At 45.4% G+C, this 16,580-nt stretch overlaps 1 protein-coding gene across 1 annotated transcript in view; it reads left to right on the forward strand.

Annotated features, from left to right (window-relative positions):
• The first annotated feature begins 3,122 nt into the window (after nucleotides 1–3,122).
• The window catches only part of LOC107106673 (diacylglycerol kinase beta-like), an 80,312-nt gene continuing 66,854 nt past the window's right edge, over nucleotides 3,123–16,580 (forward strand). The window contains exons 1-3 of the mRNA XM_015406857.1: nucleotides 3,123–3,289; nucleotides 7,730–7,806; nucleotides 14,331–14,351. Of these exons, the coding sequence (XP_015262343.1) occupies nucleotides 3,223–3,289; nucleotides 7,730–7,806; nucleotides 14,331–14,351 (165 nt within the window). The 5' untranslated portion in view covers nucleotides 3,123–3,222. The remainder of the gene's footprint in view (nucleotides 3,290–7,729; nucleotides 7,807–14,330; nucleotides 14,352–16,580) is intronic.

A 16,580-nucleotide genomic window follows, 5' to 3' on the forward strand; every position in this document is an offset into this window, starting at 1 on the left:
GAGCTCCTTCTGAAATGCCCTTCTGTGTTGCACCATAAGGTGCCCTGAGACCAAATCTGTTGTGATATTCCACAAGATTCTTTTTGTGTGTTTGTGGCAATTGAGTAAACATGTCATACGGCTGCCAGCCATCCCTCTCAATGTCCCCAGCCCAGCCCAGTCTCCCTCTAAAACATGGTTACCTTCTGCAGTCTATGCTTACAGTTTCTTAATAGAGCCATACAGTCTGACCCAATGCAGATTAAGATTTACTCTGAAATAACATCCACAGAATTTAATGAAACCTCCTTCTAAATATGTGTGTGTAGAATCTGAGCATTGCAGCTGCTGCAGAGAACGGCGGTGTCGTAATAACTTTTTAAAGAGCCCCTCCCGAGTGCTGGGAGAGCCAGAAGGACATCACACGCGAGAGGTGGAATTTGCCCCTACGAGTCCAAGGCCATCCCCTCGGGGCTCAGGGAGGCAAGGGAACGTTTTGCCCCACCCACCCCCGTGTCACAGCTGCGCAGAGAACAGAGCTGGCGGCCATAACTTTTTAAAGAGCCCCTCCCGAGAGCTGGGAGAGCCAGAATGACCTCTCGCACGAGAGGTGGAATTTGCCCCTACGAGTCCAAGGCCATCCCCTCGGGGCTCAGGGAGGCAAGGGAACGTTTTGCCCCACCCACCCCCGTGTCACAGCTGCGCAGAGAACAGAGCTGGCGGCCATAACTTTTTAAAGAGCCCCTCCTGAGAGCTGGGGGAGCCAGAATGACTCAGGTGTGATGTCCGAGCGGCAACGCCGCTCAGACATCACATGCGAGAGGTGGCATTTGCCCGGTGTTGGCCCCCCCCCCACAAATTCTGGTGGAATTTGGCCCTATGAGTCCAAGGCCACCACCCCAGGGCTCAGGGAGGCAAGGGAACGTTTTGCCCCGCCAGTCCCCGCGGCCTGTGTGGGCTTCGCAGCTGCCGCTGAGAACAGCGGCAGCGGCCATAACTTTTTTAAGAGCCCCGAAGGAGAGCTGGGGGAGGGCGCAAGAGGAGGAATTTGCCCCTACGAGTCCAAGGCTACCACCCCGGGGCTCAGGGAGGTGGGGGAACGTTTTGCCCGCCCCCCACCATGTCCCAACTGATGGCTGGTGGGAGCAGGGGCGGGGCTTATGTGCCCGCCCCCTGGCTTCCTGACTGGCGGAGTGGTGCTCCAGTGCGCTCCAGCAGAAACCAAGGCCTGCGCCCACCCAACCCACTGCTGCCCAGCCTCACTGTGATTAAGGACCAGTTGTGCTCACCCAGCCTCACCTTGGTGAGGGACCAGACACGCCCTCTCAAGCTCACTGTGATGTGAGGGATGGAATGGGCACACTCAGCCTCACCTGATTCAGTGCCACATTAAGGGATGGGATGCGCCTGCCAACCCTCACTTGACCTAGTGAGGGATGAGTCTCCCTTCCTCCTTTTGGGGTGGGTGGAGGTGGGCCCCCAGAATTGGCTGGGGGCCAAGGTTGGGTGGGGGCAGAGTCCTTATTCAGGGCTATTTCTACCCTTCAATCATCCCCTGATTCTACCTTATATTCTCAGTTGAAGTGCTGTGAATGAAAATAACCTAACAGTTCAATTCAGTGGTTTGCCATATAGTGGCAGGCAGGAATGGACTGGATTGGCAGGGATGGACTGGATTAGGTACAATGGCTTTTGCATCAGGCTAATGTTGGGAATTGTGTGACCTGTTAAACTGGAATGACTTTGGTATTGCAAAAGGGGCTTGAGATTCTCTTCACAGTGATGTCACTAACATCTACTGAATGGTCCCTTAGCATTTACACATTAAGACACAAAGCACTTGGACTTGCTGATGGAAGGACTGCAGTCAATTCATTTTAGTGCTTTAAATACTTCCCTACAGTAAAAATGATTGCTGGGGGGTGTCTCTATTGTGCACAAGGAAACAGGGATGGATATGCAATCCCTTCTCAAAAACTACACTATGCATCATAATTCATTGTACAACCTTGTTTTTTTTATTTGGATAGAAAATTACAGCTGAATAAATCATTTTATAACATCTCCTATGTAGTTAGAATGTCTGGGGCACAGCAACTTCTAGAAGGCTGTGGACAGGCTTTGCATATGTTGACTTGATTTGATTTTACATGATGTTTAAGTTATAAAGAGGCTGGTGGGGATCACATCCACTCACACAGCTGCTAATCTGAACCAGGTGTTAACATTAAATGTGGAGCTGAAAGCCAAATGGCTTTCCTAGGACTGTTGATTATTCATGTATTAACGAAAATGGTCTTAATTTTAGCATAACTGCACTTTGTAGAACCACACAGGGATATTGTGTATTTCAGAACGCTCCAAGTACCTTCCACTTCTTAGAAATGTACCTTTCATTGTGAAATTGTAAACTGCTGCTTGAAACACTGATTTACACATTACAGAGGACGTACTTCAGTCTGGGGTAGTCAGCCACTGTGTAGTAGTAAGACTTGAATTTCAGGTTTTCCTCAGTTCCTGCAGACATGGTTCCTAGTTCTGATTGGGGCCATGGTGTGTGTGGAGAAGGGGCTTCAACCTTCTTCCCATGCCATTTCCCTAACCCAATAGGGTGCTATTTGGTCTGTTGGATCCACCAGTAAAAACTGAGCCGTCCATACTGCTCTTCCCTTTGAAATATTCTTGAGCTGTTCAGCTAAGCTCATGACTGAGATTCTCTCTCATCTATCTATCTACCTAGTTTCTTCTATATCTAGTAGAACCCTTTTAAGTCTGTGACACTGATTTTCAAATCTAACTGAAAATAGTCAATTTCAAAGTAAATATCACAGTATTCTGCGGGTTCTACCTTCTTTTGTTATACAAGCTTCTTGTAAGACCAGTTATCCCAATGTTTCCCTGGAAGCCAGCAGGAATGAATCACCTTAAGAGACTGACATGATTTTCATAATTTCCACATCTTAATTCTAGGTTTGAAGGCACGGAGGCACCTCACTTGGAGTATCTTCTGATGGCACATTTAAGTGCAGTGGTTAAAAGGACAGCTGTGAAGGAACTGGGGACATCAGCCCTCTTGCTGAAGAGGCTTTGAGTTCTTTGGCTGTGTACATCTGATGACAACAGTAGGCATTTGCAGCCCTAAACTGAAGCAATGACCCTTAATAAATCCTAGCTCCAGAGGTGCAGATCCTCCCTGGACCTTTGCTAAAGGTGGACGCAGTCTCCCCAGAACTCACCTGAAAGATGAGCGATGGCACATGGATCACACTTAGTCCGGCAGAGTTTGCTCAGCTCCAACAGTATTCTGACTGTGAGTATGCTACCTATCTCTCGGTGCCAACATTTGTCGTTGTATTCCTTACGTACACAACAGTACAAAATCTGTTGCTCTCCAGCATACTGTGGATGAGATACATTCACATCAACTCATTCTTTTCATAGCGGTGGTACCATTAATTTATGACTTAGTACATAAAACCATCTCCTTGCATGAATTTTGACCATTGAACCACTGAACTCTGGACAATCCAATAAAGTGCTCTAACTAAATTTAGGGGCATAGCTCTAAATCCTGACTGCATTGGGAAGGATGGGAGAGGTCCACAAATGCAACATATCTGCCCTGTTCTCATTTTTGCAAGCTATATCACACTGGTATGGAGTCTGCACTGATTTCCTATTAGTATGCAAGACAAGTTAAGACAGTTGTAGAGGATTCACAAGATCAAAAAGAGTGGTGTACTCCACAGAAGGGAATAGTTCAGGGAACCCCGCTCAATTGTGTTACTGTGTTTGGGTATTGGTTTATCACACCAGAATGCCAGATTAGGAATGTGGGAAGCTCCTAAGAAAATATGTCTAGGGTATTTTGGTACTGTAGGGGCTGCGGTGGCTCAGTGGTTAAGACACTGAACAGCAGACTGGAAGGTTGGTAGTTCAGCAGTTCGAGACCGGAGTGCTGCATGACAGAGTGAGCTCCTGTCTCTGGTCCCAGCTTCTGCCAACCTAGCAGTTCAAAAGCAAGAAATTGCAAGTAGATAAATAGTTACAGCTTTGATTGGAAGGTAACAGCGTTCCGTGTGCCTTGGCATCTAGTCATGCCGGCCACATGACCACAGAAATGTCTTCAGACAACGCTGGCTCTTCGGCTTGGAAACGGAGATGAGCACTACATCCTAGAGTCGGATTCGACTGGCTTTCGAGCAAGGGAGACCTTTACCTTTACTATTTTGGTACTAAGCATTTAGCCTTGTTCAAAATTCACTGCAGAAATCACAAATGAGAGTCTAACTCAGTGCAGTGTCTCTGCTCCTCTGCTGTTCTATGTTAGACTGGTAAGTAAAAGTAAATCTGGGCTACCATCAGCGGGGGTGGGGGGTGGGGAGCAGGTGAACCATGTGTCTCCCTAAGGAGAATGTGGTCAGAACGGAGCAGTTGAAGGGGGAAGAGAGGAAGTACCATGCCAGCTAGGAGCATCCCTGTACATCGCATCTTTGTTGGCAATGTGCTTTCTGGGGAAAGGAGGGGTGTTTTTGAGGACTATTCACATTTCCATTCTGAGGATGTGAAATTGAAAAGAGACATCCCTTCAATCTGTCCGCATGCACCCGCCTCCTCTGCTTATGCTAGACAGATTTCATGTGGGATTGCATAAAATGCCAGAGTAGAAATGTCCAGAACAATTTCTTCTGCTGATCATTATGCATTTAAAATTTCATCAGCTTTTGCCCAAACATCACAGCATACATTACCATAGAAGACAAGACCAGATCTTTAGCCTTTGAGATGTTGCCTTCTTGTTTATTTTTAGAATAATCTTTAGAAATCTGAAAGACTCCAACTTTTAAGCATTTTCTTGTGACATTTCAGTCTATTTTGATCCTTTGGGGCTGACCTTCTAATCCAGGGCAGCTGAACTGTATAGCCCCACCAGGGACATTTCACCTCCTGAGGTTTGGAAGCCCTAGCAAGAGGGATTAAAAAAAAGAAACTGGCATCAACCGATACATTTCTTGAAAGAACTCTTCTCAAATATTTTTAGTTACAGAAAAAATGGAAGACATTATTCTATCAAGTAAAATTAACTCTCCTTTTTGTGCAAGGAGCATAGGGAGTTAAGCCACTTTCAAGTTCTCTGCAGATTTAGTGTTCTCTAGCAGTTCGAAAGCAAGAAATTGCAAGTAGATAAATGGGTACCACTTCAGTGGGAAGATAACAGTGTTCTGTGCGCCTCAGCGTCTAGTCATGCCAGCCACATGACCACAGAAACGTCTTCGGACAGCGCTGGCTCTTCGGCTTGGAAGCAGAGATGAGCCAACCCTAGAGTCGGATTTGACTGTCGTTATGATCTGTGCAATGAAAATGTTGCTACCCCCATGGCAGAGCCAAGTTGTAACTATTGCTAGAGAGGAAGTGGAGATGCCACTGAGCATTTAATTTATGTGCCTGGGCTCCAAAGGCTAGGAAGTGTGTATAATGCATTTCTGACCCCTGCGGTGTTCTCTCTCTCTCTCTCTCTCTCTCTCTCTCTCTCTCTCTCTCTCTCTCTCTCTCTCTCTCCACCACACTGTCTCCACCCCAACCTCCTCTCTTCCTGTTGGTGATTTCTCAGTTAGCTCTCTAACTTTCCTTACAGTTGCAGTAGCAATGGTGAGAGGTAATTGTAAGGACATCACCTTCAGAAATGGTGCCTTATGTACAGGGTCCCTATATCAGTGCCTTCAAGAATGGCACTATCTTGAAATAAAAGGAGCCATCCTTAAAACTGCTGCCTTAGGTCACTTGACCCAGTATTCACTTATATCATGTATACGACCCACACATGTATACGGCCCACACATGTCCAGTGATTACTGGGAATTCACACAAAACCCATTAATGCTCGCTCCAAAGCCTCTAAGACAGTGATGGCGAACCTTTTAGAGACCGAGTGCCCAAACTGCAACCCAAAACCCACTTATTTATCGCAAAGTGCCAACACAGCAATTTAACCTGAATGCTGAGGTTTTACTTTAGGAAAAACAACTCATACATTAACTTAATATGATCCAACCAAAGTAAGGAAAGCAATCCCAAATGCTTTCATTTACTTAAAATTATTTGGCAGAGAATTCGACACGTTAATGATGGTCTGAGCCAAGGGATCCCAAGTCCCCCTGGGGGCGGGGAAACCCCCGCCCCAGAGGCCCGTTCCCTGGTGCCGCCGGATTAGGCCCCAGGGGGAACTCCGCCCCGACGTGCGCGTCACCCGGAGGTGACGGGAGAACGCCGGGCACGCTGGGGGCGGGGCCACAACCATCCAAGGAAAAACTCTATGGTTTTCCCTTGTTTGACCGTGCCCCCCCCAGCGTGCCTGGTGTCCTCCCGTCATTTCCGGGTGACGTGCATGCAGCATATGCACGCTTTGCGCGCACACATGCACCAGACGCCAGCCGGGAGCCTCCCACTCCCGGCGAAGATCCACTTGGCAACCCTATCTGGGCCTGGCTGGGGCAATGGCACGCATGCCCACAGAGAGGGCTCTGAGTGCCACCTCTGGCACCCGTGCCATAGGTTCGCCACCACTGCTCTAAGACTTTGGTAGCCTTAGGGTCAAGCTAGACATGAAGGAATTCTCGTGGTAGCTTTGAGGACACTGCTGCCATTTTTAAGTCTTTTAAAAATTCTTTGAGGTCTTCATCATAACTGGGCCCACAATGTGGCACTCTTGTTTCCCCACACACACACCTTTTCAAATGCCAAAACAGTTGTGGGGAGAAGTGTGCAGCCATTTCGGCACTTGATAAGGGGGCTTTGGGAGGCAAAAACTTTCTTTGTGGGAGCCTAAAAATTCTGGAACCTGCTTTTGTTTGAGAAGAGTTGGCTTCCTTCTGCCTAGAAACAATGACATTGTGTGACGTCCCTGATCATGGCAATGGAATGTCACTTCCTCAGAAATGCCTGGTGTGCAGGGCAAACCTATGGAATCCGACTGTGTGCCAGGGGATGTCTTCTCTCTGCAGCCATGAAAAATCCTCAGTAAACTGCCCATCTGAAGAGAGAGACCCTTCTCATGAAGGGAGAAAAGGCTATGAAATATTGCCGCTCCCCCCCACCCCCATTTTGACTCAAACTGAGTTCTGAGGGACTTTTCAAGTATGAAAAGGATTCCTACTAAAGAAAGTGATTTCGTGTGGGGAAAAGCTTGCTATCAGAATGTTGATCATTGCATGTGTCAATCAGGAAAAGCGCTTTGTGCCATAGCTGTTGCAAGCACATGCATAAGTGATGAAATAGAGACATCTGATTGTCATGTGCTGATTTATGTGTGGTTTGAATCCTCTTTCATACCTGGAAGTGCTTTCTGTGGAGGAAATATGTACACTTTCATAAGCACCCTGTGCCTGCCAGGTCTTCTAGTGCCAAGGAATTTTAGAGGAGGCAGCTGCTCACTGTTCCCAGCACATTACTGAGGTCAAATATTTGTCATTGCAAGTTTAATAAATCTTTGCTTCAAAGAAATCATCCAAGGTATTGTAAATATACAGTTTAAGTAGCTCACACATTTGTGAGTTCATTAAAAAGCTTTTAAGAGAAAACAGACTTGATATCCTTGAAAATAAAAAGGGCTATGGCGTGACTTTTACAACTTTGCAAAATGCGTTCCAATGATTGTTTATAATCCTTCTTAAGCTTGACAAACTGCAGGGATCTTCTCAGTAAATAGATGACTATATAGTAATTTTTATTGTTATGGATTTTCTCCATCTAGATTCCACAAAGAAATTAAAAGATGTTTTAGAAGAATTCCATGGGGATGGAGTCCTATCAAAATATAACCCTGAACAGGTAAGGAAACTTGAGGTGAATCTATTCCTGTGTGTGTAGTAACATTCAGCTAGATATGCTGCTCAGTCCAATATGAGCATTTATTAAGATCAGCCAGTGTTCACAATGCAGTGTGCGAGAGTTCAGATTTTACAGAATTCTTTAGGCTGTATGTTCAAGCCAAATATTTTAAAGGTAAATTCACAAAAAAAGAGATGCTTGAGCGAAAACATAGTTCTGTGTCCTTTTCTGCCATTTATCTCAATGGAGAACATTCTTGCAGATGTGCACTACAATCCACTATACATGTTTACTCATGTATACTCTGCGGTGGCTCAGGTGTTAAGATGCTGAGCTACAAACCAGAAGGTCTGTGGTTCGGCAGTTCAAGACCCTAGAGCCAGTTTGGTGTAGTGGTTAAGTGCGCGGACTCTAATCTGGGAGAACTGGGTTTGATTCCCCACTCCTCCACTTGCACCTGGCTGGATGACCTTGGGCAAGCCATAGTTCTGGCACAGCTGTCCTTGAAAAAGGGCAGTTTGTGTCAGAGTTCTCTCACCCCCACCTACCTCACAGGGTGTTTGTTGCAGGGAGGGGAAGGGAAAGGAGTTTGTAAGCTGCTCTGAGACACCTTTGGGTAGTGAAGGGCGGGGTATAAATCCAATCTCCTCCTCCTCCTCCTCCTCCTCTTCTTCTTCTTCTCCTCCTCTTCCTCCTCCTTTTCCTCCGCAGCAGCTAAAGGTAGGACTCTAAAAGCATCCATTTTCTTAAGGAGAAGTGATCTCTGTAGTCTGGCGATGAACTGCAATTCTGGGGGATCCCCAGGTGCCACCTGGAGATTAGCATACCTTGCAGCCATTTTCTTCAAGTGAACTGATCGCCATCACCCGGAGATCAGTTGTAATCCCTGGAATTTCCAGCCACCAGCTGGAGGTTGGCAACCCTAGTAGGTGGCAACTGTGGGAGAGGGCCTTCTCAGCCACGGCACCGAAGTTCTTGAACTCTCTCCACAGGGAGATGCATCTGTCCCCTTCTGTTGCCATCTTCTGCCAGAGGGTGAAGACTTTTTTGTTTTGTTTGGCATACCCTCAGGGGTCCCTCCTTCCTGACCAATGTTTTATTGTTGTTTTTATGTAGGGCTGGCAAATGCCCCCGGGGGGCGGATTCCCCCCCACACACACTTTCGAGCCCCGCTTTCCGCTCCCGCGGAATCGGGGCCCGGGGGAAACCCCAACCCCGCGTGTGCGTCACCCGGAAGTGACGTCGCACGCTGGGGGCGGGGCCATGCCATTTGAGGGGGAAACTCCCTGCTCCCGGCCAAAACATATTTGGCAACCCTATTTTTATGTCTTTGTACATATTTTAACGTTTTTAAAGGATTTTCTTTCATGTTGTGTGCTGGGGATGATTTAGTGGTTTTAAAATGTGATTTTATCATGTCTGTTTTAAATTGTTTGCTGCCTTGGTGGCCCTTGTGAGGGCACAAAGCCAGTTTATACATTTTGTAAATAAATAATATCCCACCAATGCTGCAGCTCTTCATTCCAGCTGCCTTCTGGGTAAAATTCAAGGTATCAGTTTGGAAACAATTTTGAGGGCTATGAGTAAGACTAGAAGTGTTAATACCTATTTTAGTTTTAACTCAGTCATAAAGGGATGTTTTATTTTTTTAAATCTCGTTACTGACTGCAAGTCTTCAGCCTGAACCAGATATCAATGCAAGTGTTGTTGTTTTTTAAAGTTATCTAAGTAAAGTACAGGCCAGTTGGAAATCTTTTAGTGTATGTTTGCACCTGTGTTTCCAAGGAAAAATAAACAGTCCCAAATGTAAATCCATTCTGGATATTAGATTTAGAAACCCCTTGTGACGACCCCTTATCTGGGGAGGTCTGGTTTCCCTTTAAAAGAGTTCTTTATGTTTTGTTCTACTGGGTATATCCGGCTGCCACCAGGAAATTTTAAAAGGATTTCCAAACCTTTATGCTTTTACTCTTTCTATTACTGGGTAGCTAGGTCAAGTTTAAGGCTTTCTAGGAACTAATGTGGTTCTGAGGAAGTATTCCTTTCAGAGCTGGTATACTTAAATAAAAGAAGATTTATTAAAATAACTCATAAATAAAAGTGTAGAACAATGTAACCAGTAATGTGAATAATTTTAACAACTGCGTTGTGTCTCACACAAGATCTGCTCCCTTTCTGACAGGGATCTTTCAGGTAACTTTGTAACTCATTACTCAGGGTCATATACATTTCTTATTTCACTCCAGTCTGTCATTCAGACTTTCATATAACTTTTGTTCCCTTAAACTTTACTTTACTGTTTCCTTATACAATCAACTTTTCTTCATACACAGAACTTAACTCTTGTATCACACACAAGACTGTCTCTCCCCCAGACCTCAAAACGAACTAACTTATCAACTGTCTTCATCAACTGTCAAACCTCTGTCACTCTAGACTGACATCCATACTCCTCCACTCATTTTTCACATCCAAAACCCCTCCCCCTTTCTGCTAATCACCAATCACACTACACTTGCCTGTTTTAACCACTCTAGACTATCTCTCACAGCCATGCAACCAAACTTTTAAAGCGACACACACACATATAAGACAAGGAATCGTTACACCCCTCCTGTACATCAGTTTGTAAAAAATACTGATCGCACTACCACTATTTATGAACAGATATTCCAAGATGATAATAAGTGTGCGTACAATTGCAACAGTTGTGATTTTAATTGGAAATAAGAAGTCTCTAATTTGGAAAAGTTGTTTGTGTTAAGATTGTTTTATGCATTTTTGCTGTATTATGGCCCCTGCCACATGGGGGGAAAAGAACGGCCAAAGTGCGGCTTTTTAGAGCCGTACCAAAAGAGACACGTGGTGGTGGGATCTGACAGATCCCCTGAGCCACCGTGCAGTTGCTCCCCGGCATGATCAGATGCCGGGGGGGAGCCACGGAAGAGAGCGCGAGGCAGCCAGCTGCGCATGTGTGCATATGCGCCGTTCGGCCGGGAGCCTCGATTGCTCCTGAAGATGGGTGCGGCAGCGATCTCATGGCCGCGCTTGCTGCGCCATTTCAGGTAGGTCCTACCTTTTCCTAGGTTTTTTTTCTATGCGCATTTTCGGCCTAAAGGGCCGGATCGGGGACGGGTGCGCGCTGCTTCCCAGATGTTGCAGTGTGATTGCGCCCATTTGCTGCGCCCCCGATCCGTCCCTCTTCCGGGCCTAAACCTGCCGTGTGACCGGGGCCTAAAATTGCTTCTTTTTCTGCTGCTTTTGCATTTTTGCCCTTGAGATGTCAAAAGTGGAACAGAAATCATGTTCATTCTTTGTTATATGCAACTTGTTAAAGTATTATGCCTTACATTGGCAGGGGTGAGGGGGAGTTCCCAGGCCCGTAGCCAGGATTTTTAAAGTTGGGGGGCATATACATTTCTTAGGGGGCACCTGCTGCCACGTGAGGGCCCTGGGGTGGATGGGAAGTTGTGGGGCCTTGCCAGTAAGTCAGGGGGCCTAGCCCCAAGATCCCCCACTGTAGCTACGAGCCTGGGAGTTCCTTATTTTTAAGTTTGGAGTGGGATGGAGAGAAATATCATAAAGAAGATCCTGCTCTTTAATGCCTCTACCAGGGGTGGGGGTGGGAAAACCTTTTCTGAAGGGCAGTGACCCTGAGAAAATGGGGCAGATTATCACTATTATAGAAAGAAAAAGGAGATTTAGTAAGCACTATAACAATGGGCTGTTCCCAGGTGAGAGAGGAGAACTGCAGAGCTATTCAAGAACACAAAAGGCTCCAGAGTATCAAACGAAATTAAGTAAGAAGTGGGTACAAAGAATCTGTGAGGAAAGTCTTGACACATGAAGTAATTCTGGGGACAAGCCAACAAAGGAAGAAACAGAAATCCTAAATGCGCTCGCTCCACATTAAAAAGAGTACTTGTTAGGCACTTAGGAGAGAACAGGACAAATGCTGTGTTGTGGGTGGCTGAAAGTGGGCTGTGTCGTTTTCCACCAAGAGTGTTTGCTGCAGTTTCCATCCCCTGGCAGGAGTTGTTACTGTGCTTATTTGTATCGCACAAAGCAACTTATGTAGGTATAATTCATTACTACCCGCTCAGTGAAATTACTGCATTTGCCATTGGGTTTAATGACTAATTGCCTTTAAAATCTCTTTGAACCAGATTTGCTTTCCAACAGAGGATGTGGAGGAAGTTGACCAGGGGGGGGGGGGGGGGGAATCATTTTCTTACAGTTCTTTTGTATGATTTAGTTTTCATTAGTTTAAGACCCTTCCCACTACTTTCTCCTTGGAGTAGTAATGTATTGGGGAGCCAGTAAGCCACTGCTAAAATTATACGATTGCAATCCCCTTTCCACTGCTCTCAGGAATTGTTACTTTGAGGGGATATCCCATCATTTTTGGGAGGCCGGTCATGGATGCCCTTCAAATAACAGCTTGCCTGAATAGAAATCTGGTCTCTGAACTGGAGTTAGATTCATATGAGAAGTAGCCTGCAGTAGTTGCCTGTGACTGTACTTGTGGGGGGGGGGGGATTATTCATTCAATGGGGTGATTCTAGTGTATTTCCTCAAACCTGAAGGGAATTCTGACACTTTCTCCTTCCATCTGGTCTCTTAGATGGAGTTTATATTGTTCCACCGGGAAATTGTTATTAGGTACAAAATGGCCTTTCAACAGTTTAATACATTCTTTATAGTGCACTTGCCCAGGCTGTTGAGGGTAAGCCAAATCTTTCAGCAAAAGTCTCTTTTCCTGCTAATGTGAGAAGCTTACCTTTCCCCCTCTTCTTCTTCAATGCCATTTGCTTTAAAATACTGTTTCAAACATAACATTCAAAATCTTCCTCTTTCTCATTCATAGAAATCTTCCATGAATAGCCACTTTCTTTTTAGTTTATAGAAGCCTCTTCGTTAATAAAAGATGTGCTTTTTCACCAAATAATTCTGTTTATTGGCTTCAGACAAAGATAATGTGAGGTCTCAGCTTTGCATGCAGACCTGGAATAAGGAGAACCATCACCTTCTGTTGGGTAATAAAAAGGGCCAACTTTATTTATTTTATTCATTTACATTGATCAAAGGGGATCTGCAATACCCACATAGGCCAGAACCCCATTCCAAACAGTGACATTGGTAGAATGCAGAAAAGTCAGGCCCCCTCTTGTCTGGGCATCCCTGAATTTACAGGTGAGGCCACCCTGGCTTCAAGCCTTGAGCCATCACATACATATGGTTTAAGCTTCTCCTTGACAGGCCTTCATGATGCTCAAGGGAGATGTGTCACTTCTTGTCCCCCTACCCCCAGGGTCTATGGGTTGAGGATAATGACACCCCCTCAAGGGCTTCCTATACCAGGTCCATGAAGGTATCAACACCCCAGGCCTGGTTTGAGGGTTAACCCTTCACCATCCAAATGATGTCCCAGGGTGCTCACCTAAGCTGTACTGTGTACCATTCAAGCAGCTTGACCTGCACTGCTAATGCCATTGTGGAATACCAGTGCCTAGGCATTACTAAAACCGGTGGATGTCCTGATTGACTTTAGAGTAGGTGAAAATTAACCCACCCAAGCTAATACCAATCTGCCAAAGGGGAAAACGTTCCTACTCAGCCTCCAAATGGGCAACCAGCTAGCACCTACTCTTCAGTAAAGTGAGGGAGGGTGGCTGTCTCCCTTGTTGGTGGTCAAAAAGAGAAGGGGGTGGAGCACATGCTGTCACTTGTATGGCCTTTATCCCCCTCTACTCCCAAATGCCTTACAGAGGAGACAGCTGTCATGATATGTGGCTCTCTCCTCTGCCTGCTGATGCAAATCAGTCCCTTCCAAACTCTTCCTCAGGAGCTCTCTTGTATCAGAGATCAAAGGATTCTAAATAGAATCAAAGAACAGCAATTACATACAAGTAACCAGGCCACACTACTAACTGCATACCATGTGTTCTATCACTAAGTATGTGTTCTATCACTAAGCCACAATCCCTCCCTTAATATTCTTAAAGTATAGTAACACTATTTACAGAACACTACTATATACAGAAATAACTCAATATGTTGCCATGAGCTTATTGGAAGGAAGGCAGCATGCAAACACCAGAAAGCCGATAGATAGATAGATAGATAGATAGATAGATAGATAGATAGATAGATAGATAGATAGATAGATAGATAGATAGATAGACACACAGACCTTTCCAGTGGTTAATTCTTCTTTGCACAGCCTCTGTCTTCTAGCTGTTGACTAAACATATATCAGGGAGAAGGCCATCCAGAAATCTTCTTTCCTTGTGTCTTAAGTGTTTCTATCTTCAAAGGAATTCTGGTGTGTGTTTACTTTCCAATAATGATTCCTCACATGCATTCTGAGGTTGCACAATCATGGGAAGGACTGTGCCATATTGTACCTTGAGTGTTTTAGTCAGCTCTGTCCAGCAGAAAGGCTGCTCCTGTTCCTTCTGCTGCTATGCATTTGTTCACTGAACTACACTTTGTCTTTTTTTCCCTGCTCTTCTTTCCCTCAGAAACAAGACACTCTGAACCAAGTAAGGCTTGTTTTCTGCGCTCCAGTTATTACATGTTGTGTTTACATGTTGCTTTGCATGTTTGCTTCTGCGTAAACTGACAGCCCTTCATAGTCAAGTAGGCTTCTGGTTGAGACACACAGTTTCAGTCAGCACTCTGCAAAAGACCAGCAAAGTTCCAGGGGAATCATGTACAGAGAGGCAAATCAGCAGAGAAGTTTTGCCACTGATGTGAATTGGCATCACTGTTTGCACACCAATAAACAATGCAGAAGTCAGTTTACCACACACAGATTGATATAAATTGTGTGCAAAGGTAACATATGAGTCTTAAATGATCTATAGTATATTTTGGCTGCAAAGGTAGCATTCAAGTTTTTCTTCTGTATTCTTTTATTTTGGCCAAATTATTTTCCAGATTCTTTCAGCCAAAGAGCCTAGCCCACTTAGGATGGTGTTGCATAGTGAATACAGTGCCAGCTAACTGGTTTGCTGATCACTGTGCCAGCTAACTGGTATGCTTATCACTGATCATGGGGAGTAGAATATTCCTGACCTGGATAGCCCAGGCTCACCTGATCTCAAGTCATCAGATCTTGGAAGCTAAGCAGGGTTGACCCTGGCTAGTATTTGGGTGGTAAACCTCCAAGGGAATAAATACCAAGGTCATAATGTGGAGGCAGGCAATAGCGAACCACCTCTGAATGTCTCTTGCCTTGAAAACCCGATGGGGTCTCCATAAGTCAGCTGTGACTTGACAGCAAAGAACAAGAAGAATATTCATGCAGTGTTGTAGCTCCTTCTTTTGGAGTGCAAGCTATTCTGCACATTTAGAATACAAGTTTTGCAATATCTTTAGCCAGTGTGGTGTAGTTATCACCTTACAGCTTCTGTCTCTCCGACCAGAAATGGACATGGATAAATTATTTGCCATGTTGTGGGGCTGCATGGGTAGCTGGCAGTACACATGGATCTCCCAACAACCCACATAGTGCCCCCAATTTCAGTTCAAGAAAATGGCATGGGTAGGATGCTGGAGCCCCATGTCCCTCTGTCGTGCAGTCCTGAATTGAATCAGGCCCCTGACTTGGAAATGTACTTTCTGGAAGCTGCCATCTGACTGTGGGACGATCAGAGTCAGGTCAAAGGGACTCAGATCTGTCTCGTGCCAAAATGCCTCATCTAGTTTGCTCCTAAGACCTAGAAAGCCCAGGTTCAAATCGCCACGTGGTCATGAAGCTCTCTGGGTGACCTTGGACCAGTCACTCTCTTAGCATTGCCTACCTCAAAGGGCTGCTTTGATGACAGAATGCGGGAGAGGAGAATGATGCCAGCTGCCCTTAGCCCCTTGGAGGAAGGGCAGGACAGAAATGCACTAAATAAATCTAGAAAGACCCTTTGCTGTTTTTTGACCATGCCTCATCTTTTAAAATCATGGTATTATGAAAAGTTGTGAAACTCCTAAATGTTTTATGTCAGCTGCTCACTTTAGTACAAAGTAATCTCTGGTTCCTCCATCTTAGATTCTGAACCAGGATTCCGTGTGTTCTGGACTGCACGTAGAATAGTGCACAGAATACAGAAGAAGTGAGCTGTCTGCCCTGTTGCTGCTCCACAGCCAGTACTCCATATGGGCTCACCAGGCTTGCTTGCTTGCTGCAACCTATGTTGTACATTCAGTTGTTTGTTGTGATGCACACTCCTCAAGAGCTTTAGCTGCGTCTCCTTTTCAGACACTGCTGCTGCTGTCCACGTGTGCATGTAATCTAGTGTGTACCACTGCTGCTGGCGTGTATAAGCACATCACCTGTCCTGTTTTCTTGTGTGGAGAAACTTCATTTTTCTTGTGTACACTTGTGTACTGTCTACTCCCGCAATGTGACCTTTACTCAGTTTGAAGGAGAGAGACTTGTAGTTGCTTATTAGTGTTTTCTGTCTGTGTGTATATACTTCAATGCATTTCTGCTGCATACTTGTGGATATGGGGATGTGGAAGAGTATAGTATAGCCTGATGACGTCAGCTCTTGGGAGCTATGCAGGGTCAGTACTTTGCAGAGGAAGGCAATGGTAAACCACCTCTCCTTCTCCCTTGTCTTGAAAACCCTATGGAGTCACCATAAGTCAGCTGCAACTTGAAAGTACTTTACACACACACACACTTGTGGGCACATGTGTTCCAGTTTAGCCCAGTCACATGAAAAGCATCAGGAGGAGCTTCAGAGTATTGCTGATAGTTTGTGTGTTTGCAC

Source organism: Gekko japonicus, unplaced genomic scaffold (genome assembly GCF_001447785.1).
Source record: "Gekko japonicus isolate JY-2015 unplaced genomic scaffold, Gekko_japonicus_V1.1 scaffold1023, whole genome shotgun sequence".
NCBI lineage: Eukaryota > Metazoa > Chordata > Lepidosauria > Squamata > Gekkonidae > Gekko > Gekko japonicus.